At 40.9% G+C, this 20,064-nt stretch overlaps 3 protein-coding genes and 1 long non-coding RNA gene across 4 annotated transcripts; 1 reads left to right on the top strand and 3 right to left on the bottom strand.

Annotated features, from left to right (window-relative positions):
• The first annotated feature begins 6 nt into the window (after window positions 1-6).
• On the top strand, window positions 7-5,524 carry LOC121879500. The gene is made up of 2 exons (XR_006091357.1): window positions 7-628; window positions 4,119-5,524. It is a non-coding gene; the product is annotated as an uncharacterized LOC121879500 (long non-coding RNA).
• A 370-nt stretch (window positions 5,525-5,894) lies between these two features.
• LOC121879499 (transmembrane protein 94-like) lies at window positions 5,895-8,997 on the bottom strand (the record flags this gene model as incomplete). Its single annotated transcript, XM_042386141.1, is given in 5 exon segments — window positions 5,895-6,079; window positions 6,355-6,491; window positions 6,800-6,946; window positions 7,280-7,386; window positions 8,894-8,997. Coding segments are annotated over 4 exon segments (573 nt in total), but the record flags the coding sequence as incomplete, so codon positions are not given.
• Window positions 8,998-13,828: 4,831 nt separating this feature from the next.
• Window positions 13,829-15,620, bottom strand: LOC121879498. The gene is made up of 4 exons (XM_042386140.1): window positions 15,559-15,620; window positions 14,728-14,837; window positions 14,245-14,348; window positions 13,829-14,115 (listed from the first exon to the last, which is right to left on the bottom strand). The coding sequence occupies exons 2-4, from the start codon at window positions 14,818-14,820 to the stop codon at window positions 13,920-13,922; spliced, it is 393 nt and encodes a 130-aa protein (XP_042242074.1). The 5' UTR covers window positions 14,821-14,837; window positions 15,559-15,620; the 3' UTR covers window positions 13,829-13,919.
• A 3,364-nt stretch (window positions 15,621-18,984) lies between these two features.
• Window positions 18,985-19,517, bottom strand: LOC121879497 (fucolectin-5-like; the record flags this gene model as incomplete). Its single annotated transcript, XM_042386139.1, has 1 exon — window positions 18,985-19,517. A coding segment is annotated over one exon (533 nt), but the record flags the coding sequence as incomplete, so codon positions are not given.
• Window positions 19,518-20,064: the final 547 nt, after the last annotated feature.

The following is a 20,064-nucleotide window of genomic DNA, read 5'->3' as shown; positions in this document are numbered from 1 at the left end:
GTCAATGTTTTTATAGTTCTTGAAGGTAATACTTTAGCAATATAGCTGTACAGTAATATGAAATGATAACTTAACCACTCTCCTATTACATTTACCAGGTAGTCATAAGCTAATACAATTGTGTTGTCATTGAATTTCTAACTGTCACATCGTATTCATATGCCATACTTCAGTTACTTGGCAGGCATTGTATTTATTTCTTCATGGGAATTCACACCGTTAAACTGTCAGAACACAACACTAACACAAAGAGAGGATTCTTATTTTTCAGGGAGAGATAATTTTGCTTTATTCTGTACAAATTTATTGCCTTCAGTTGTTCGGGTGTGAATTATTAAAGTGTAATGATTTTAACTTCTTGAAATAAAACAAAATTTGTGGCACAGTTGGTGTAGGTACTGTAGATAGATAGGTTGAATGTATTGGTCTTTTTAATTTGTTTTCTTATTAATATTTTTTTTTCTCCAGGATTTGTGGGCTTTTTCAATACCATCATTCTGTGGCCCGGGTTCCCCCTGTTGGATGTTTTTGGATGGGAGACATTTTAGTTGCCAAATCTGCAACACCTGTTCTACATGTCTGTTAATGGCTTAGTAGGAACTGTCCTGTCTGAACTTCTTTGGCTTTGGTTAGTAATGCTTTATCAATTACACCATTTATAACAAAGTATTGATATTGTCAATCTCATTTATGAAATTTGATTAATATGTCCAGAATTTTTATGGTTGGGCACTGATGACCATGACCTCTTTGAAATGTTGATTCCGGCCATAATCTCCCATATGTTTAAACCATAGATTATGATTATTGAAAAACCATCATAAAAAAGGAAAATAAAAAACTATAGGTACAGTAGCTAAAAGAAGTATCTGTGCTTACTCTGTGTGAAACAATATGATACCTTAGGTTAGTTTATAATCATCTTGAGCCTGACTAGACAGTATGGCATCAAGTACTTTTTGAGAATGGACTCTGTGGTTTGAGGATGCTAGATTGTGTAAAGTGACAGGGAAAATGTAGAAGGATGTCTTTGAGCATTGTTGTGGAAGGGAACAATATCGCACAATGCATGTGTCTTAGCGGTTTAGAGGATGAGTGACAAAAACGAACAGTGTGTGTGTGTATATGTTCTTGATTGTAGCCACTGTATCATAGAAGAGAAAAAGGATGTACCAAATAGGTGCTTACCTTTATACTTTATTTCTTGAAATAAAGTCTGAATTTGTTTCTGAATTGAAGTGTTTCAGAGAATATCATACATTCCTCTCTTAGCTGATAATGCAAGAAAAAATTTTTGCAGTAAAGATTCTTTTTTTTTGGAATTGTCTTCTTAGTTAACACCTTCTATACAGTTGTACCCCACTTAACGCGGTCAATTGAACCCAGAGGGTCCCGCGTTAAGTGAAATCCGCGTTAAGTGAACAACAGAACATATGGGATTAATTCCAATAGAACCCAGCCCGACCCCCAAACTCCACTTTTTGACGACACATAACTATGTTGTAGTAAAAATTCTATCTTAACTTTATGATGGTATGAAAAAACAAGTAATATAGAAGAGGTTAGGTTAGGAAAGATAAAGGTTAACATAGGAAAAATGAAGGTTACCTAAGAGAAACTAAAAGTTAGGTGGAACACTTACCGTAGTAGAAGAGATGGGTCGGCATACGGGGATGGAGGCTGGTTCCGAGGCAGAGGGCAGATTACTGGCCCTCAGGTGAATCACCATTACTAGGTGAATCAACATCACTGTCACTTACAGTTGTCAGGGCTTCCCTGACAAATCCCTCAAAGTCAACTTCACTTTCACTATCACTGGCTTGGGCTGGCTGTGGTGGGTTGCGGGCGAAAAACTCGGTTATGCTTTGCTGACGGCTGGTGTTGATGTTGTCGTGATACACCTTGATGTACGGCTCCATAGCCTGCACCAGTCGGGTATGGAAGACTTCATAGCGTTCATCGTCATTGTCGCGGGAAAGGACGGACTTAATTTTTTCTGCAAACTCTATGGCACACTTAATATCACTATGACTTAAACTAGGTTCTTCGGAGAATGACGCACCTTCCTCCTCCTCTTCACTGGCGTGTTCTTTTTCCAACATCTCGTCGGCAGTCACTTCAGGATCTTTGATCACCTCCAGGATGTCTTCGTTGGTGGTCTCGGAGAAGCCTTCAGCTGTAATATTGAGCGCAGCTTCTCTGGCAAGGTCCACTGCTACTGCAACAGTCTGAACCTGACCAGTCACAGGTTCACTCCTCCTCTCACCTGGTATGCCATGCAACACATGTCTCCATGCGTGACGAATCGTAGCAATAGTCAGCAGATCCCATGCCTCCACCAAGAAGTCTACAGCTTGTTTAACGTTAAACTTCTTCCAAAATTGTTTGACGAGAAGTTCTTGAGTCACCGCCTCTTGTTCCTTGTCCTCGTCGCTTTTGCTCTCGCTGTCGGTGTCACCCAGCTTACGCAACTCATCCTTGGTGTTGGTAGAGTCGTTCAGGAGCTTGAACTTCTTTGCAGAGTACGCAGCTTTCACATTGCAGATCAACTCCTGGTCCATGGGCTGGATTAATGACGTAGTGTTGGGAGGAAGGAAGACCACTTTTACGTTGGGGTGACGATCCATAAGTAGGGGCGAGTGTCCAGGTGCGTTGTCAAGGAGCAACAAAATGTTGAATGGAACATTCTGTTGCTCGCAGAATTTCTTCACGTCGGGAACAAAACAGTTGTCAAACCAGAAGAGGGACAGAGAAGAGGACATCCACGCCTTACGTGCGGTTAGCCAGTGGACATTAAGCTTGTTCATGTCCATATTCTTGTAGGCGTGCGGCTTGCGGGCTGTGTGAATCACCGATAACTTTGGTTTACAGGTACCGGAGGCATTGGTGGTAAACAGGACGGTGATGCGTTCCTTCTGCAACTTCCGACCCCTTACCTTGCTGGCAGACTGGACAACGAAGGTCTTGGAAGGTAACTTTTTCCAGAAAAGACCAGATTCGTCCATGTTAAACACCTGGTCGTCACTGTACTGTCCTTCCTCCATAATCTCACGTAAAAACGGAGGAAAATCTCTAGCCGCCACACGGTCAGCACTCGCTTCCTCACCACCAATGTTGATGTTGGTGATCTTGTTCCTCTTCTTAAACCTATGCAGCCAACCAGAGGAAGCATTGAAGGGTTTGGGCTCTGCAATTCCCAGTTTACATGTCACTGCTGCGTATAGCTCACGTGCGTACTCCTGCACTGAGCGCGTGTCCACCGCCATGTTGCGTCGCGCCTGACGCACCAAATAACTCACCAGCAAATTTTCCACTTTTGCCAGCACCCTGTTCTGGCAATACCTGATAGATGAAGCACCTGCAGACTTTGTGATTTTCATGTGCTCTTTGATCTTGGCTGCATCCTTCTTGATCGTACGAATCGTAGATTCGTTGACGCCATGCTGGCGCGCGAGATCAACTTGCCGTCTTCCTTTCTCCAAATCTTGAACAATTTGGTACTTCACCTCGTAGCTTAATGAACGTCGTGTCTTCTTTGGCTTAGTGCCGCTGGGTCCAGGTAAGGAAAGGTCTCTCTCTGGGGGGTGGTGGTCCGGCGGAAGCCATTTTACGGAACAATGGATGCGCGTTAACACGGTGTGGCCTTGAGGGATCAAACTGCCGCAGCTAGGTCAAGCATCGTCTCTCCTCCCTCCCTCCCCGGGGTGGTCACGTCATAATACTTTAAGCCAATTACAGCTAGCAGCAGAGGGGGGTAGGGATGCATGGCCAATCACAGTCCGATACGTCATATGACGTCAGTGATAACGCAACAAAGACACACACTGCGCAACCTTACCGCGCGGCTTGCCCAAGCGGAGGGAGGAGGAGGGAGAGGCGAGGAGCACAGGCAGGCAGGCAGGCGGGTGGCGCGTGGGCAAAATCTAAAAATAGCATCTCGAGCCGGACACTCACCGCGTATATGTGGAAAAAATCTGTGTTAAGTGAAAGTTCAGCTCTGGCAAGGCACCGCGTATATGCGAAAACGCGCTAAGTGAAACCGCGTTAGGCGGGGTAATACTGTAATTGTTTGACCTACATTGGAATTACTTGGGAATTGAAGGTGTTTTATTTTGCAGGGGATGCTTCCTTACTTCATCATTGATGGCTACTTTATCTTTGAGCTTAACTATTCCCTTGACAATGTTTGTGGACATCTGGCTCAAGGGCATCAAGTATTCACTGCTAATTTATATTGGTGCAATTCCCATGATGACATCTTTTATTGCTGTCTCACTTCTCACACATTATGAAAGCTGGGACCCATTGATGGATGGAATGAAATATCTTCATAGAAAGTGTTGGAGAAGAAACCACATGTACAGGTAAATTTAACTTTATATAATTTTCTTTGTAGTTGAAGCTGATGGTATACAATATTAAAGAAATATAAATTTTGAATTACAGTATAGATAATAGATGTACACTTAAGTTATATTTTTTCTCCAGATCTTGTAGAAAATATGATAAGTTTTTGTCTCGTAAATGTTATATTGCTTTTAATTTCTGCATATTGGCATCCATCCAAGTGTTTGCCTTGGATGAATCTGTATACTGTACAGGGGCCCCTGAATAATGAACGGGTTACATTTCAGGACCTGTTCATAAGTTGATTTATTCATAACTCAGAACCTTGTTAATAACGCAAAATAAAATATGAATAAAACACCCATCCTTATCTGTCAAATCATAAAATTTATAATGCCATAAGTAACAAATAATGTATGGAGGTGTGCTGCTGAACAAAGTAGTTTTACCTTGGGAAGTACAGTACCAGTGATTTTATTATGAGTAGTATTAGGATCACAATAATTCCATGCTTGTTGTTTGACATCATAAGATGGGTGTACAGTAGGGAGATGGTGATGGTTAGTTGTTGATCGGTGGTAAAGAGAATACGACATGCACGATTCTCAATAAATCATTTCTTACCATATTTTATGTTATGTACAGTACAGTACTCTTGTGAATGCAGTACTCTACTGCTGTGACGCCATCGTGGATGAAAATAGGCATACGTACTATAGTTAAAAAAGTCAATCTTTGCGATGTTCAGACCCTAGCCCTCTTTCCCATAAGAAGTTCAGTAAAGAATGATTCACAACTAATTGAGGTTTCAGGAACCTAATATCATTCTTTATCGAGGGTCCAGTAATGTATATTGACACCAGTGTAATTCATAAGTTGCTTGGCTATCTAAATACGTATCGTCAATTTATTGTCAAACGACATTTCTAATAGTATTACTCGTAACAGAATATGTACCATTGTTGCCACATGGTACAGTATCTGAATTTTAAATAGTTTTATAGTGGTTTGATAACAAAGGTTTAAAGTACATTATATAAAGGATCAACAAACCATCCTTCTCCCTTATCTCAGTATGTTTATCGCTTCTCTGTGCTTGTTTGAGAAGAAAAGAAATCATTACAATACTCTAATGTGGCTTAGAAATAAAGAAATTATAAAACTAAAAAAAAAAAAATTAAGAGCATGTGTGTGTATGTGTGGGAAGTGAACATATGTATTAAGGCATTGGGTCAGCTGGGTGACTGCCCGGCTGTACTGTGTCACGTGCATACTGTACCAGGAATACCCCAGTTATCGCAAGGGAGGCACTCCTAAAAGTCATTGAAAATAACGAAATTGTGAATATTGGGGCAATTTTCCCCCATAAGAATTAATTTGAATAAGGGGAGATGCTTTCTCAGCCAGCAACTTTCACCACATATATTTCAATAGATACTCCTCATTATCCAAGGCAATTACGGACCTTAGGCACCAGGGTTGCATCACTTGTGCATATACTGTAGTACCAGTAAATGTTAGGAATAAATAAAAATTATACTACTTACCTGCATGGGCCTACATCTAGCAGGAACTTTCTGTCCAGGTTTCATGAGTATAATATCCCCACGCACCAGGAGAGACCAAGGGAGGTTGACTGTGTTACCATCGCGACGAGTCCACTGGAGGGTGATGCAGGGGGAGTGGAGGTGAGGATAGTTCTCGGCAGACCACAACACATTGCCGTGGTATTCTGAAAAAAAAAAATGGCACGCATGACACCAACGGAAACAAGCAAGAGTAAGTGACAAAGAAACCTCAAATACTGTAGTTAGGAGAGAACAGTGGTGGGTAGTGGTGTAATGATAAGTGTAGAAAGTTGCAGGAGAGTAGTGTCAAGGTCCTAGTATGAAACAACACACACACTGACGGTACTTTTGTGGGTAACTAAATAAAGAACAGTTTTAAAATTCACAGACAATGTTCGGATATTAATAAAAAACGTTACCGTAAGTCACAATGCTTTACCTTTAAGATCCTTTAAGACGTTGTGTGTGAGTCTTGGGACCTCTTTGTGCCTCAGCTGAGTGTCCCACCACACCAAGTACACGTTAAGAATTACTGCTAAGAAAATGAAGAAGGACTCGGCAGGAAGATGCTGGTACCTGATAATAATAATAAACATATTACATCATCTGTAAATCTAAACAGAACAAAATTCATCTTAAATTCTCTAATGGAAAAATTATTAAGGACATCAGAGTAGTTATCCTATCTGTCAACAAATGGTTGCTTTACTGCTACTGTATGTTTGCTTGTATTTACACTCATACCAAATCATAAGGTCATATATTTTTACCTATGTATGGAGAATATTACACCAGTCCACATTCTCAGGTCAATATATAGCACAGAAAGAATCAAAGGTAACTTCATATGCCTGTTGTATTTTATGGACCCATACTGTACACACCTGGGGTCATTACATGCAGCGAAGGCCACCAGCAGCACGATGCCTTCAACGATCAACGCTATCACTGATGTCCAATGAAACACAGAGAGACTACTCTTGTGGTGGAAGGCTTCATACAGAACACTCTTTGGTCCAAAACCTTTGTTCCTGAAATATAAAACATAATACAGTATCACCAAACATATGAGGTGTTTACAATAGCAAGGGCACATCACTGGGTTGCTCAATTTCCCATTTTCTGTGTCAGTCCATAGCATCATTGTCAGGCAATGTGGATACACCTCCAGCGTGGTACAATCCCATAAGAAACCAAGGGCAGAAAACATGCAGTACAGCCCGAATAATTGAACCGAGTTGAGATATTCGCACATACGCCCTGGTTAGTCTATACGCCTCATTTACAAGAAAGTACAGACTCCAATATGCCCCACAGGTTAATACTGTATTTCAAAATTAATTAATAATCTTTTCTACACTTACTTTTCAGCTTCTGTCTTCTGATATTCATCCAAAGCGATGGAGATGTCCTCATGCAAGAGACTGAGGGCCTCACTTGTGGGTAAGCCATCAGCACTGCAGGCCATTTCCTTCAAAACAAAAGGAAATATTCTACAACAACAACAACATTAAGCAACAAGTTTATAATCATTTTACCAAACCTGACATATAACACACAGGAATGAATGTTACTATCTGCCAGTATAACATCTCCCACCTCCTTTCTTTGTATTTCACTTGAATCAGTTCGTACACAACACAGACGATATATATAACAGTAGAAGAGCTGACGGAACGCTAAGTCATGAGGCCATCACCAGACTGTAATTCTTCTGCCAGATGTCTGTGAGGGATATTTTGCTGATTTTTTTTTAATACGGTACGACAGATGATATATCCAGGGTGAATAGACCACAGGTTCAAACTGACTGCCTTGGTGTATTAATCAATCAAGCCATGTGCGCTGATTAAGCAGATTGAGTATTGCTTTTGAAGACATATTCTGGACTTAGCTTCCTTGTCACACTGCCATCACCAAGTAACTGAACATTGCAGCGAGGATGACAATGAACAGAATGATCTATGCAAAAAAATATATATATATCCACTAAAACTGCTTAAGAAATAGTCCTTTATTCTTGTACAGTATCCAACATTTCAAGTGTTACTCGACTGTATTAGTAATTCAGACTTTTTCGACATTTAATCGGTCATCTGAAGCTACCCAGAGTAACATTCAATTATAAATATAACTAAAAATAACAAAGTAAACACAAGCAACAAATAAATAAATTACACAGCTAAAAATTAATTTGGGTAAAAAAAATTCAAATAAAAATGACATTCAAGCGACTGATTATAGAGATAAATTATAAAAGAAAATAATATAAATAATCCACTAACACTATATTTTCATTGTTAAGAACCTAACCTAACCAAAAATGACCACAAGATTATTAGGTTAGATTTGGTTTTATTTGGGTTTGGTTAAAATATATTAAAATTGGTTAGGTTGGTTAGAATTACCTTTGGCTAGGTTAGTTTGGGTAATTTTAATATTTTAGGGGACAGGACAGGTGAAATAAGGCTAAACTATATCAAGAACTGGTCAAATAAGGTCAAATTATAAAAAAAACAGGTGAAATAAGGTCAAACTATATAAAACAGGTTAAATAAGGTCAAAATATGTCAAAAATAGGTCAAATAAGGTCAAACTATATAAAACAGGTCAAATAAGGTCAAAATATGTCAAAAATAGGTCAAATAAAATCAAACTATATCAAGAACAGGTCAAATAACACAAACCCAGAAAGAACTTGACCTTAATATACACGTAAACAACATAACACTAACCCATTATACATAACTCATCTCCCTCGCTAAATAACACCCCCAAAACACACTCTTTCACATCATATACTTATTTAATCCCTCAATATACAAATAAATAATTATGTATTCACTCAAAAAGGTCAATTATTATACAAGCACAACAAGTCACCATTCGTATCTCATCTACAACTACGTAACTTTATTCTAGTTTTAAAATTAATTCAGGTTTAATTAGTGGTTTTAATATACGTTTTAGGACCTTACCTGATTGTTTATCACATGGTAAGGGGAGAGAAAAAACTTGAATGGGAAATTTGGTCTGAGTTGTGAGGAGTGATCAGCTGTCCTCCTAAACACCACAAACAACCTAAAGAAACTAATTTAATGGTGATAACTTTTTTTTTCATTATTCATGTATCTAACGCACAGTTCTCTTATTTAAATATATAATTTTATATATATTTAATGGTTTTATTAAACTATTGAAGATATATAAAGGTTGAAATTGTATTTAATAGTTACGTAAACTACAGTATGTTGGTGATTTAAATTCTTTTTCGTATTTCAGAAAAGATAAATAATACTGCTAGATATATAAACCGGTCTAATAAAATATATATAATTGAGATAAATATTCTTTATGTAACATTAAGATCTTAGGGTAATTTCAGTTTGGCATAATTGGCTTTATTTATGTCTCTCTGTACAGTAATGAATGAGGGACATTTATTCTCGCTAGAAGTGAAAGTAAGAACACCGTGTTCCCTTTCTCCCTTATTTTCTATTATCAAAAAAAATATTATGGAACTATAATATTTTATGTTAATATTCGTCCATTGGCTGTCCGCAAGATTTCAATTTTCAATATTACAGCTACAAAAAAAAATAAAACATACGACTTCATATCATTTCTTGTGCAAATCAATATTAACGGAACATTTCACAAAATTTCTAGGAGTAAATTTCTGTACCCGCCATGTTGCCAGTCACTTGTCTCCTCCTCTTCGCGACATGAAATGACATGACCTTCAGGTATCATAGCATTTGAATTGGCTGGCCAATCATATTGAAGCAGCAGAGTTGTCACATGTATGATAATTATCATACATGTATGATAACCACAAGGAAAGAAGAAAACACGAAGTTCCCAAGCGCTTTCGTGTAATTCACATCTTCAATTACACGAAAGCGCTTGGGAACTTCGTGTTTTCTTCTTTCCTTGTGGTTATCAGCATATAACTAGATCACGCGCACCTACAGTGATTTACTTGCATGTATGAGAGCTGTGCAACGAGCTTGCAGAGCCCCTGAAGCTCCTGTTTTGTAAATGCCTGGATGAACAAATGGTCCCCAGTGAATGGAAAGTGGCTTATGTGAGTCCTATCTTCAAGAAGGGCGATAGTCACTCCACGAACAACTATAGACCGGTGAGCCTGACCAGCATAATATGTAAAGTACTTGAGAGTATTATCAGAGATGCAGCGATGGAACATCTACTACGAAACAACCTTGTAAAAGATTGCCAACACGGTTTTATGCCGGGGCGCTCTTGCTTAACACAATTGCTCAAGGTATTGGATATTTGGACCCATATTCTGGAACGGGGTGGTAATATCGACAATATTTACCTAGATTTTGCCAAGGCTTTCGACAGTGTACCCCACGAAAGGCTGAAAATCAAACTGGAAGGGTACGGAATTCGGGGAAATGTCCTAGCGTGGATAGAAGACTTTCTACATGACCGCAAGCAGTGTGTGGTGATTAATGGCACGAAATCGTCATCTGCACCTGTAACAAGTGGGGTACCACAGGGCAGTGTATTGGGCCCGCTGTTTGTTTGTTTCATAAATGACATGCCTGACGTTGTACACTCCTCCATACAAATGTTTGCCGATGATGGCAAGTTATTTCGGGAAATTAAGAACCAAGCGGACTGTGAAGAGCTGCAGAAGGACCTCTGTGGGCTCCAGGAATGGTCGAAGAAATGGCTGCTGAGATTCAATGTCACGAAGTGTAAGAGGATGCACCTGGGGCGTACCAACGGTAAGGAGGCGTATCATATGTCCCAACGGGATGAAGAAAATGCACTAATTGAGACTGTATGTGAGAAGGACCTAGGTGTGTATGTTGACAATGAGCTGAAGTTCTCGGGCCATTGTAAGAAGAAGGTAAATCAGGCAAATAAATTATTGGGTCTTATAAGAAGGTCGTTCAGATATCTAGACGGTCCGTCCCTCGTGACGATCTTCAGGAGTGAAGTGCTTCCCTATCTGGAGTACTGTCACCTCATCTGGTCCCCGAGATATGCTAGGGATTGTCAGTTGGTTGAAAATGTTCAAAGGAGGGCCACCAGACTGGTGCCTGCACTTCGGCACCTCAGCTACCCTGAGAGATTGGAGCGCCTGAACTTGCCTAGCTTATACTACAGACGGGCAAGGGGGGACCTAGTTGAGGTGTATAAGCATCTCAGGGGGCACTACTCAGTTGAGTGTCCTTACTTGGAGCTGGCGGACGCTCGCCCCACAAGGGGTCACAGCTCAAGATTGAAGAAGCCGCAAGTCCAGAAAACCGTGAGGGCAAACTTTTTCGGAGTGAGGGTTGTAAACTCTTGGAACAATCTACCAGAGAGTGTTGTGACGGCACCGAGTGTGAGCTCTTTCAAGAGAAGACTTGACCAACACTGGAGCGGGTTCAGGTACATTCAGGAGCCGGTGCATGCCCAGTATTTGCCAACAGTGCGTGACAGAGACGTGACCGATCGCCCGGGCGGCTAGCGAGCCGATCTTTTGGTGAAGAATATAAATGAAAAGAGACGTGACCGATCGCCCAAGCGGCTAACAAGCCGATCAGTGGCGAAGAGGATAAAAGTAAAAAAAAGTAAAAGATAAATTCATCTTCGTCACGATGTACGATAACATTTTCTATTATCGTACGGTTTGTACGATAATTTTGGGTTGAATGTGAAAGAGTATTCAGCAAAATTATTCTCTTCAAAACCAAAGAAAGAAATAGTTTAAAAACTTAAACTGTAAATGGAGCTCTTTTCTCATCTGAGTGCCTCAAACGTTCAGGGTCATGAGTCAAATTTTTGCCCTCTGAAGATATTTTTTTAAGATATGCTTGCAGGTATATCTAATCACGCACAATTTTTTCACAACTTGACAGATGAGGTTCTTGAAGTAGAGGGCTAATGGTGATCACTGAAAATATATGTTTTAGTGTGGTCTTACTGAGTTATTAATCTTAAAGAGTTGGCACATTTAAGAATGATTTGAGTTTTATGTAAGTTACTGCTTACTCTTATAGAATGGCATTTACTGTATTCTTTTTTCCTGTAAATAAATTTTGTTTCTTTAATTACAGTGCAATCTTATATGATTTTCATTGCATGCCCTAGTTTTGACTCTGCAAAATAAAATTGGTAAATATATACCTGATTATGTACTGTGCACATCATTGTCATTCCTAAAAACCCCATTTAATTCATATTACGCTATATAACATTCAAATCCACCGCGCTTGTAGAACCTCAGAAAACGGGAAACATTGATAAAGGATAACTCACCTACTCAATGTTACTAGACCATGTGTTGTATTGTACCCAGGTACAGTTATATCATATTAATTGTATGTATTCATAGCATTAAGGAGAACTCAGGGTATCCATAAGATGAATGTTAAAGTCCAGTTGAGCCGGACTAGTGTACTGTAGGACTAAGTGTGGATCAGGGTTTGAAGGTCATACTATTTACGTCTGTGAGCGTGTAGCGAACATAACTTCCACAGATATCATATGAAAATACATGAGAACAATGGTCTGGAAAAAGGATAAATGTATCAGAACTATGTGAGGTGTTGGAAGTGACCCAGAAACTATACTTGAAAGGAAATATCTTGTATGCGTCGGTATGAACTTAATACACCTCGTATCCTCACGTGACATACACCCACGACAGGTACAGTGATCAGAGAATCTTATGTCTGTGTTCAAATAGTGCAATGTGTGAGAGGAGGATCCCTCATTACATGAAGAAAATTATAATGGGAAGTTTTCAATAAATAACCCTAGGTACACGTAATGATGATGCTTGGGAGTGCAATAACTAAAAAAATTATTTAATAACACACCATAATTCTACTGAAAAACGATAAATTTGAAGTTCCAGTACGATGATTCCTATTTAAAAATGTGGCACACTGTGAAGCAGCCGTCCACCGTGAACTTCGAATTTTTAAGGCTGGTGATGACACGCGAAAAGTGTTCTTTCCCTAATTTACCTGGTATTCAGCGAGTTTATGAGAACAACAGTGAAGCAATCCAAATATTTCAAGATGACGGTGTCCTACCAACATCAAGACTGTGTCCTACGTGTGGAAATTATTTACTTCTAAGAAAAGACGGAAATTCTGTTGTCTATAGCCATAAGTGTACCGTCCACCACAGGAGTAGGTTAGCTCCAAAAAAATGTTAGATTTTTTGTTGTAAATTAGCAGTTTCTGTTATAAATAAAAAAATTATGTTTTGCCCCCAAAACGCTAATTTGCACCAGAAATGAAGGTCAGATTTAAATAAAACACGCTGATACTAATTTTAATTAAGTTAGGGTTAAAATTGAAAGAAAATTGTAACATATGGAGTGATAACTAAAACATTTTTCTTTAATTTGAATTTGCCATTGTAGGTTATTTACAGTACATAAAACTTGGGTCAAATATTAATAAGGGTTATTTAGAAATATTATTTAGCGTTTAAATGACAGTTTTAGCCTTTGTTAAGTGATGACCTGTGCACGATGACTTGAGGACGATGACTTGTAGAATGTCGACTATGACTTGTGGACGGTGATGATTTGAGTGGCTGCAAGAATGATGTCCAAACCCCGATTATCCCTCAAGGGACACTTTTTGTTGGGTTGTATGAGTAACAATGATAATTTATGTGATACTTTATGTTTTATAATCTACACTAAACAACCTCTTTACTGCTGGTTTGACCTAATTTATGGCCACAACTTGTAGATGTAATATTTGTATCCTTACCTCACTCGGTGTCCAGCTCGTCCAGTGTTGCTACTTTATTTGATTTTATATTTTTATTTAAACTTCCTCGACAGTTTGCTGGTGTCACTCTGTGCTTTAAGGTACAATTACCTGGTTCAGTGTTGTCGTTTGATCGATAGATTTATAGATAGACTGTTATATAGATAGATATTTATTCATTTAAATCGTCATACAAGCTGGGGCGGGCAAGTATGAACACTCGACTGAGTAATGTCCTCTACCTTACCATCTATTCACGTTTTGTTGTTTTGGCATCATTTTGTACGTCTCGTAAAGGCCAGATGAGAAACCTTAGTGATAATATGCCGACCACTAAGATCTGAGCGACCCAGAGAACAGTGGTGGGGGGAGTGAGGCCCAGTGTCCCACACAGGTACACTGCCACCACTGCCTCCATCACGTGGATTGTCATAACTGGTGTAAATCTGTAAAAAAAATATGAGAATGTAAAAACAAAACACAAATGGTGAAGGAGTTAGTCATTCAATACATTTAAAGGCACAAATTATAAGTACAATTTGTATAAGAACAAATTTACTTAAGAAGGAACTTACACGAGCATCATGAAGGTGTTGTGCTCAGTACCCAGCCAGTGAAGAAACTGACCCAGTAACCCGAGGTGCTCATTCTTAAAGACTTCTGGACACTTCCACGTCAGCTGAAGGTACAATACACACAACAATTAACACTTATTTATACAAGACATTGAATATTAGGCCTTCGGTACACGAGGATATGGTGCGGCAGACTGTTTTCAGGTAGACTGTGTTAAATTGTCTTCAGTTGCCAAATATAACGTCAGGTATGTAAGTGAGGTTCAGTCGCTCACAAAAGTCCTGTGTCGCCTCTCCTCCTGAACCACGAACCTCGAGATTAGAGACTCGTGAATCCGAAGCATTTATGGACAGAAAAATACAATAGTGTTTACTACTTCAGGTTCACGAATCTGAATCTCGGAGCTCGTGTAACAACAGGGGAGGCGACCGGACCTCTGTGAGTGACTGTACAACTAGCTAACTACAGGTGTCTTGACTCACCGCCATCATGACGAGGCCTGAACCGATGAAGGCGATAATGCACGGGTGGACCAGAACAAAGTAGTGCGCACCTCCTCTCCCCTGGCTGGACATGACTACACTACCACACTCTATAGACGTAAACATCAACATAACTCGGAACAAACAATAAAAGTAATAAAAACAAACTTGAATAATATATTAGCTCACATATTACAATAAACATGTATGAAGGAAATAAAACATGTGTAAGAATTAATTAACGCAATTAGTAAGAATAATATAATTTCCAACAAGCGTGAGAACACTACCATCTAGCGAGGAGAATGGCTAACCTAACCTAACCATACTAGGACGTTTTTATCGTCACAGGGAATAAACTAGGGTGTCCAATCTTCACGTCAGTCACATAGTACACTTTAGAACTTTAATATTCAGGATAATTTTACCCACCCCAATCCCAGCCACCGTGGAACATGACCATCTAAATGACTCTCAACTTTACATTAAAACCACCACCATCACCAAGTCACGTTCTCTGTCATTGAATATTTTATCAATCTATTTTATACTCATGATAATTTCTTAATTTCTTAACAAGTCTCTCCTGCGTTTGTGGTTTATTATCGTTTTATTTAATTATCAAGGTTGGGTATTTCTTTGGCGTTTTTAATTCGTCTATTTTCCGTAGGTAGTGTGTGGCGTCATAGGTAGAGTGGATGGTCAATTGTCTAGATCCACGGCTTTCTTATAAATATTACTTCTTATAATGTAGATATACTGTATATCAGGAACTATAATCACACACACACACACTGGCATGAACAAATGGGAGAAATACACATAACTTACCAATTAAACACAGAACTAGGACGTGTTAACCTTACGCCCCGGTGTCTCAGGGGTGACTGGCGTTCTTGTTTATTTTATTTGGTTTTAAACTTTAAAATATCCTCCTAAACAAAGTTGCCATCAACCACCAGAAATTTTCTCATAAAGTTAAATCCTCACGTAATCTCTATGGCAAAATCACCCTTATGCTTCATGAATCATTTTCATATAATATATAATATAATCACCATCATTATTATCTTTATTTATTCAATTCAATTTCAATTTCAATTGTTTATTCCTTGATAGAGGAAGCGGGATCCTAGTGCTGTCACTAGGTACCCCTGTACAATGACACCAGAATCATCTGGCAAGTGTGAAAAGTATATACAGTATAAATATTATAAAGGGGCTTACTAAAGCCTAAGGAAGGAAGGATGTTCCTTTAACACATAATCAATATTATTTACAAAATATCTGGCCAGTATTGGGAGGATCATCGTGTCTCCGTCAGGGGGTCGTGGAGTGGTGGTCCAGCAGGCGTCACGGAAGCGTTGTGTGTGGGGACATCTTAGGAGGTAGTGAATAAGGGTGCGGCTGTCGGGTCTTCTGCATAACGCACAAGAGCGTTGCTCAGGGGATGTGGGGATACCAATCTCCCAAGCAAAGTCATACCCAATGATGATACGGGCAGCAATCACGTCCCCCTTCCGCGACCCTTTCCCGTAGACGTACGAGAGGTCAGGAAGTTTACGGAGGACATCGTACCATGTGGGCGGGGAGTCCAGGGGGATGGCTGCTTCCCGAGCTTCTCTCTGTTTGCGGCGGATTTGGGTCCTAATCTGTAAGAGTGTTCGAGGAACAACGTAGTCAGGTGTGGCCTTGTTGCAGCCAGTCTTGGCAAGGTCATCTGCTGCCTCATTCCCCAAGATACCGACATGACTAGGTATCCATAGGAATGTCACAGGACGGCCTGCATCCTGAAGTGTGGATGTTAACCCTCGTATTCGGAGGATGAGGTCCTTATTTTCCCCAGATCCAAATGCGATCCCGTCGAGAGCAGACCTGGAATCGCAGCAGACAAGCAAGGGGCAGAAACCATCTGCTTCTTCCTCAGCGAGAAGGGCAGCAAGGAGGGCTATTAGTTCAGCCTGAGTGGAGGATGCCCCGTCAGAAACTCTGAGAGACAGTTTGATAGGCTCAGGGGCATGAGGACGGGAGATGTAGACACCAGCCCCGGCCCTACCTGTAGCGGGGTCAACAGAACCATCAGTGTAGAGGACGACCCTACCTGGGGACCAGTGAGCGATCCTGGAGAGGTGGTATTTGCAGAGAATAACAGGGTTCACCTGGGATTTCGGGAGCGGTCCACCGAGGGCAATCACTTCAGGTTGAAAATCCAGCCAGGGAGAAGGAGACGAACCAACAGCAGGGGTGACAACAATATCAGGCAGGAGGTCGTGTTCCTGAAGGGCTCGGATGAGTGACCCTCGCCACTGTCTTCTAGATGGAGGTCGGTCTCGAACAGCAGTAGTCAAGTTGGTTTGGACATAGTTGCCCCTAGGATCCCGTAGAATGGAAACGGCAGTTTTTAGGTAAAACTCCTGGACACGATCCTGTAAGGGGGAAAGACCAAGTTCGTTATATAGAGAAGTAGAGCGTGTCCACTGAGGAGCCCCAAGGATGATACGAGCAGCTTTCCTCTGGATAACTTCGAGACGGTTGACAGCAGTCCGACTAATGTTGACGAGGGCAGGGGCGGCGTAGTCGACACAGGAACGGACAAAAGACTTGTACATGGTGAGAAGTACAGGGATGCTGGCACCAAGGGAACCCCTGCACATGGTAGAGAGGGGAGCGAGACGCCGAAAACATATGTCTCGAAGATAGCGGACTTCAGGGATCTGACAACGTGTGCGAGTTACATACACACCCAGGTATTTTGTCTCATTAACCCAGTCCAAGGGCGTTCCTGATAAGAAAAGGGGTGGAGGTACAACACGACCGTGCCACATGGCTTTTGTTTTCGCAGTTGAAAGAAGGAAACCAAGTGAATCACACTCTCTGGAGACCAGATCAAGGGCTTCCTGCATGCTGAGGTAGTCAGGGGCTTGGAGGAGGACATCGTCGGCATATCCTGAGTGGACAACTTCTGTCGGCCACGGGAGTGATGCAATGGAGTGCATGAGAGTGTTAAACAAGGTGGGACTCAGGACTCCACCTTGAGGGGTGCCGAGGTTCATTTCTTGAACAGGAGACATAGAGCCTTCAACGCGAACCCGGGCCTGACGTCCAGTGAGGTAAGAGGCGATCCATTGTAGAAGTCTCCCTTTAACCCCTAACCGTGCAAGTTCAGCTAAAATGAGGGCAGGCTGAGCCGTATCAAAGGCTCCCTTGATATCAAGGAAGACGGAGACGCGGGCAGTCTGATTGCAATAAAAGGAAGCAATGGAGTGTGCTGTGCTGCGATGTTGAATGAAACCATTGAGGGAGTTGTGGAAGCCGCCTATGGTGTGAAGAAGGCGACGATGGAGTATCCTCTCCATCATCTTGCAAACACAGGAGGTAAGACTAATGGGTCGATATTTCCCAGGATCTCCCGGCTTAGGGATGGGGATAATAGTGGCATTTTTCCAGTTGGACGGGAGAACCCCATGTTCATAAGACATATTGCTTTATTTATATTATTAATATATCTCATTTGTCTTATTATACATGTTTATATAATTTAGATAGATTCAGTAAAATCGTCATATAAGTTCACATTGATTCAGAATATATATAGAGAGAGCAGGTAGACAATGTATATAGTACAGGTATATAAACGATATACATAGTTACTGCAGGTATACACAGTGTAGTTATATAAATACTGTACATACACAGTGAGAAAGATGTACATACACAGTGAGAAAGATGTACATACACAGTGCAGGGAACAGAATGGTAACTAGTAAGACATTTATTTAAACGAGAAAAAATTCACCTGTGGAATTCCCCTGTGACCTCTTGACCTGACCTGACCTGACCACAGATTATAACCACACAACATCTGGCAATCTAACACCTGTGAAGATTTATTTTTTATCTGAGAACACTGACACCTAAAGAGAGATAGAGGAATGTGATAACGATAAGGTTTAGGTGTACTGTACATTAATACGCTTACCCATACATCAAGGCCAGTAAAATTGGTTAGGTTAAGTCAGGTTAGGTTAGGGCAGGTTAGGATAGGTTAGGTTAGGGCAGGTTAGGATAGGTCAGGTTAGGTTAGGGCAGGTTGGTATAGGTCAGGTTAGGTTAGGGCAGGTTGGTATAGGTCAGGTTAGGTTAGGGCAGGTTGGGATAGGTCAGGTTAGGTTAGGGCAGGTTGGGATAGGTCAGGTTAGGTTAGGTTAGGTATCTTAGGTTAGACTATAAGTTATAACCTCCAGGAGCTTCACTATCTTATCCTAGTAACTGCACGTCACAGATGGTCAAGAATTGGCAGTTGGGGGCGTGTAAGAGGAGGTAGCGACCCGTCACAGGCTGGGAGGGCTTGAAGGTCACCAACATCCCCCAGGGCGGAGCTGACCCTGGGAAGACGTCGAATACTGGGTTATCCACATAGTTACTTGAGTTACCCAGATAGACAGTGACGCCGAGGAACAGTGACTCAGTGAAGTTATCCCGCCTCGTCTGAACCAAGATGGAGGACACTCGAAGTGGCTGGCCCAGGTCGGCCCTCCACCAGGAATTAAAATCATGTCCGGAGGTGAAGCAAAAGTAGTTGGTGGCGTTGCAGAAGAAACCACTGACGGCGTATTTTGCAAGACGTTGTATACCAAACTCGGCCGAGGAGGAGACGCTCACGATGTGGTGTGTGAGAGAGTTGTTGACGTGCCAGCTCGAGTAGCACTTGTCGTACAGGTGAGTTGAAGGTCCAGCTTGTCCTCTCCAATGAACAGACACCTGAGCGCTGAACACATTACACTTATTACCTGCAACACAACACACTTGAAAAGTAACACCTAATACCATAGCTCACCCTTGAAGTAAAACCTAATACTGTACTATAGCTCACCCTTGAAGTAACACCTAATACCATAGCTCACCCTTGAAGTAACACCTAATACCATAGCTCACCCTTGAAGTAAAACCTAATACTGTACTATAGCTCACCCTTGAAGTAACACCTAATACTATAGCTCACCCTTGAAGTAACACCTAATACCTAGTAGTATAGCTCACCCTTGAAGTAACACCTAATACCATAGCTCACCCTTGAAGTAACACCTAATACCATAGCTCACCCTTGAAGTAACACCTAATACCATAGCTCACCCTTGAAGTAAAACCTAATACTATAGCTCACCCTTGAAGTAACACCTAATACTATAGCTCACCCTTGAAGTAAAACCTAATACCATAGCTCACCCTTGAAGTAACACCTAATACTATAGCTCACCCTTGAAGTAACACCTAATACTATAGCTCACCCTTGAAGCAACACCTAATACCATAGCTCACCCTTGAAGTAACACCTAA

This window comes from Homarus americanus, unplaced genomic scaffold (assembly GCF_018991925.1).
Source record: "Homarus americanus isolate GMGI-L3 unplaced genomic scaffold, GMGI_Hamer_2.0 scaffold33374, whole genome shotgun sequence".
NCBI classification, from domain to species: Eukaryota; Metazoa; Arthropoda; class Malacostraca; order Decapoda; family Nephropidae; genus Homarus; species Homarus americanus.
This window is presented reverse-complemented; position numbering and strand designations above follow the sequence as displayed.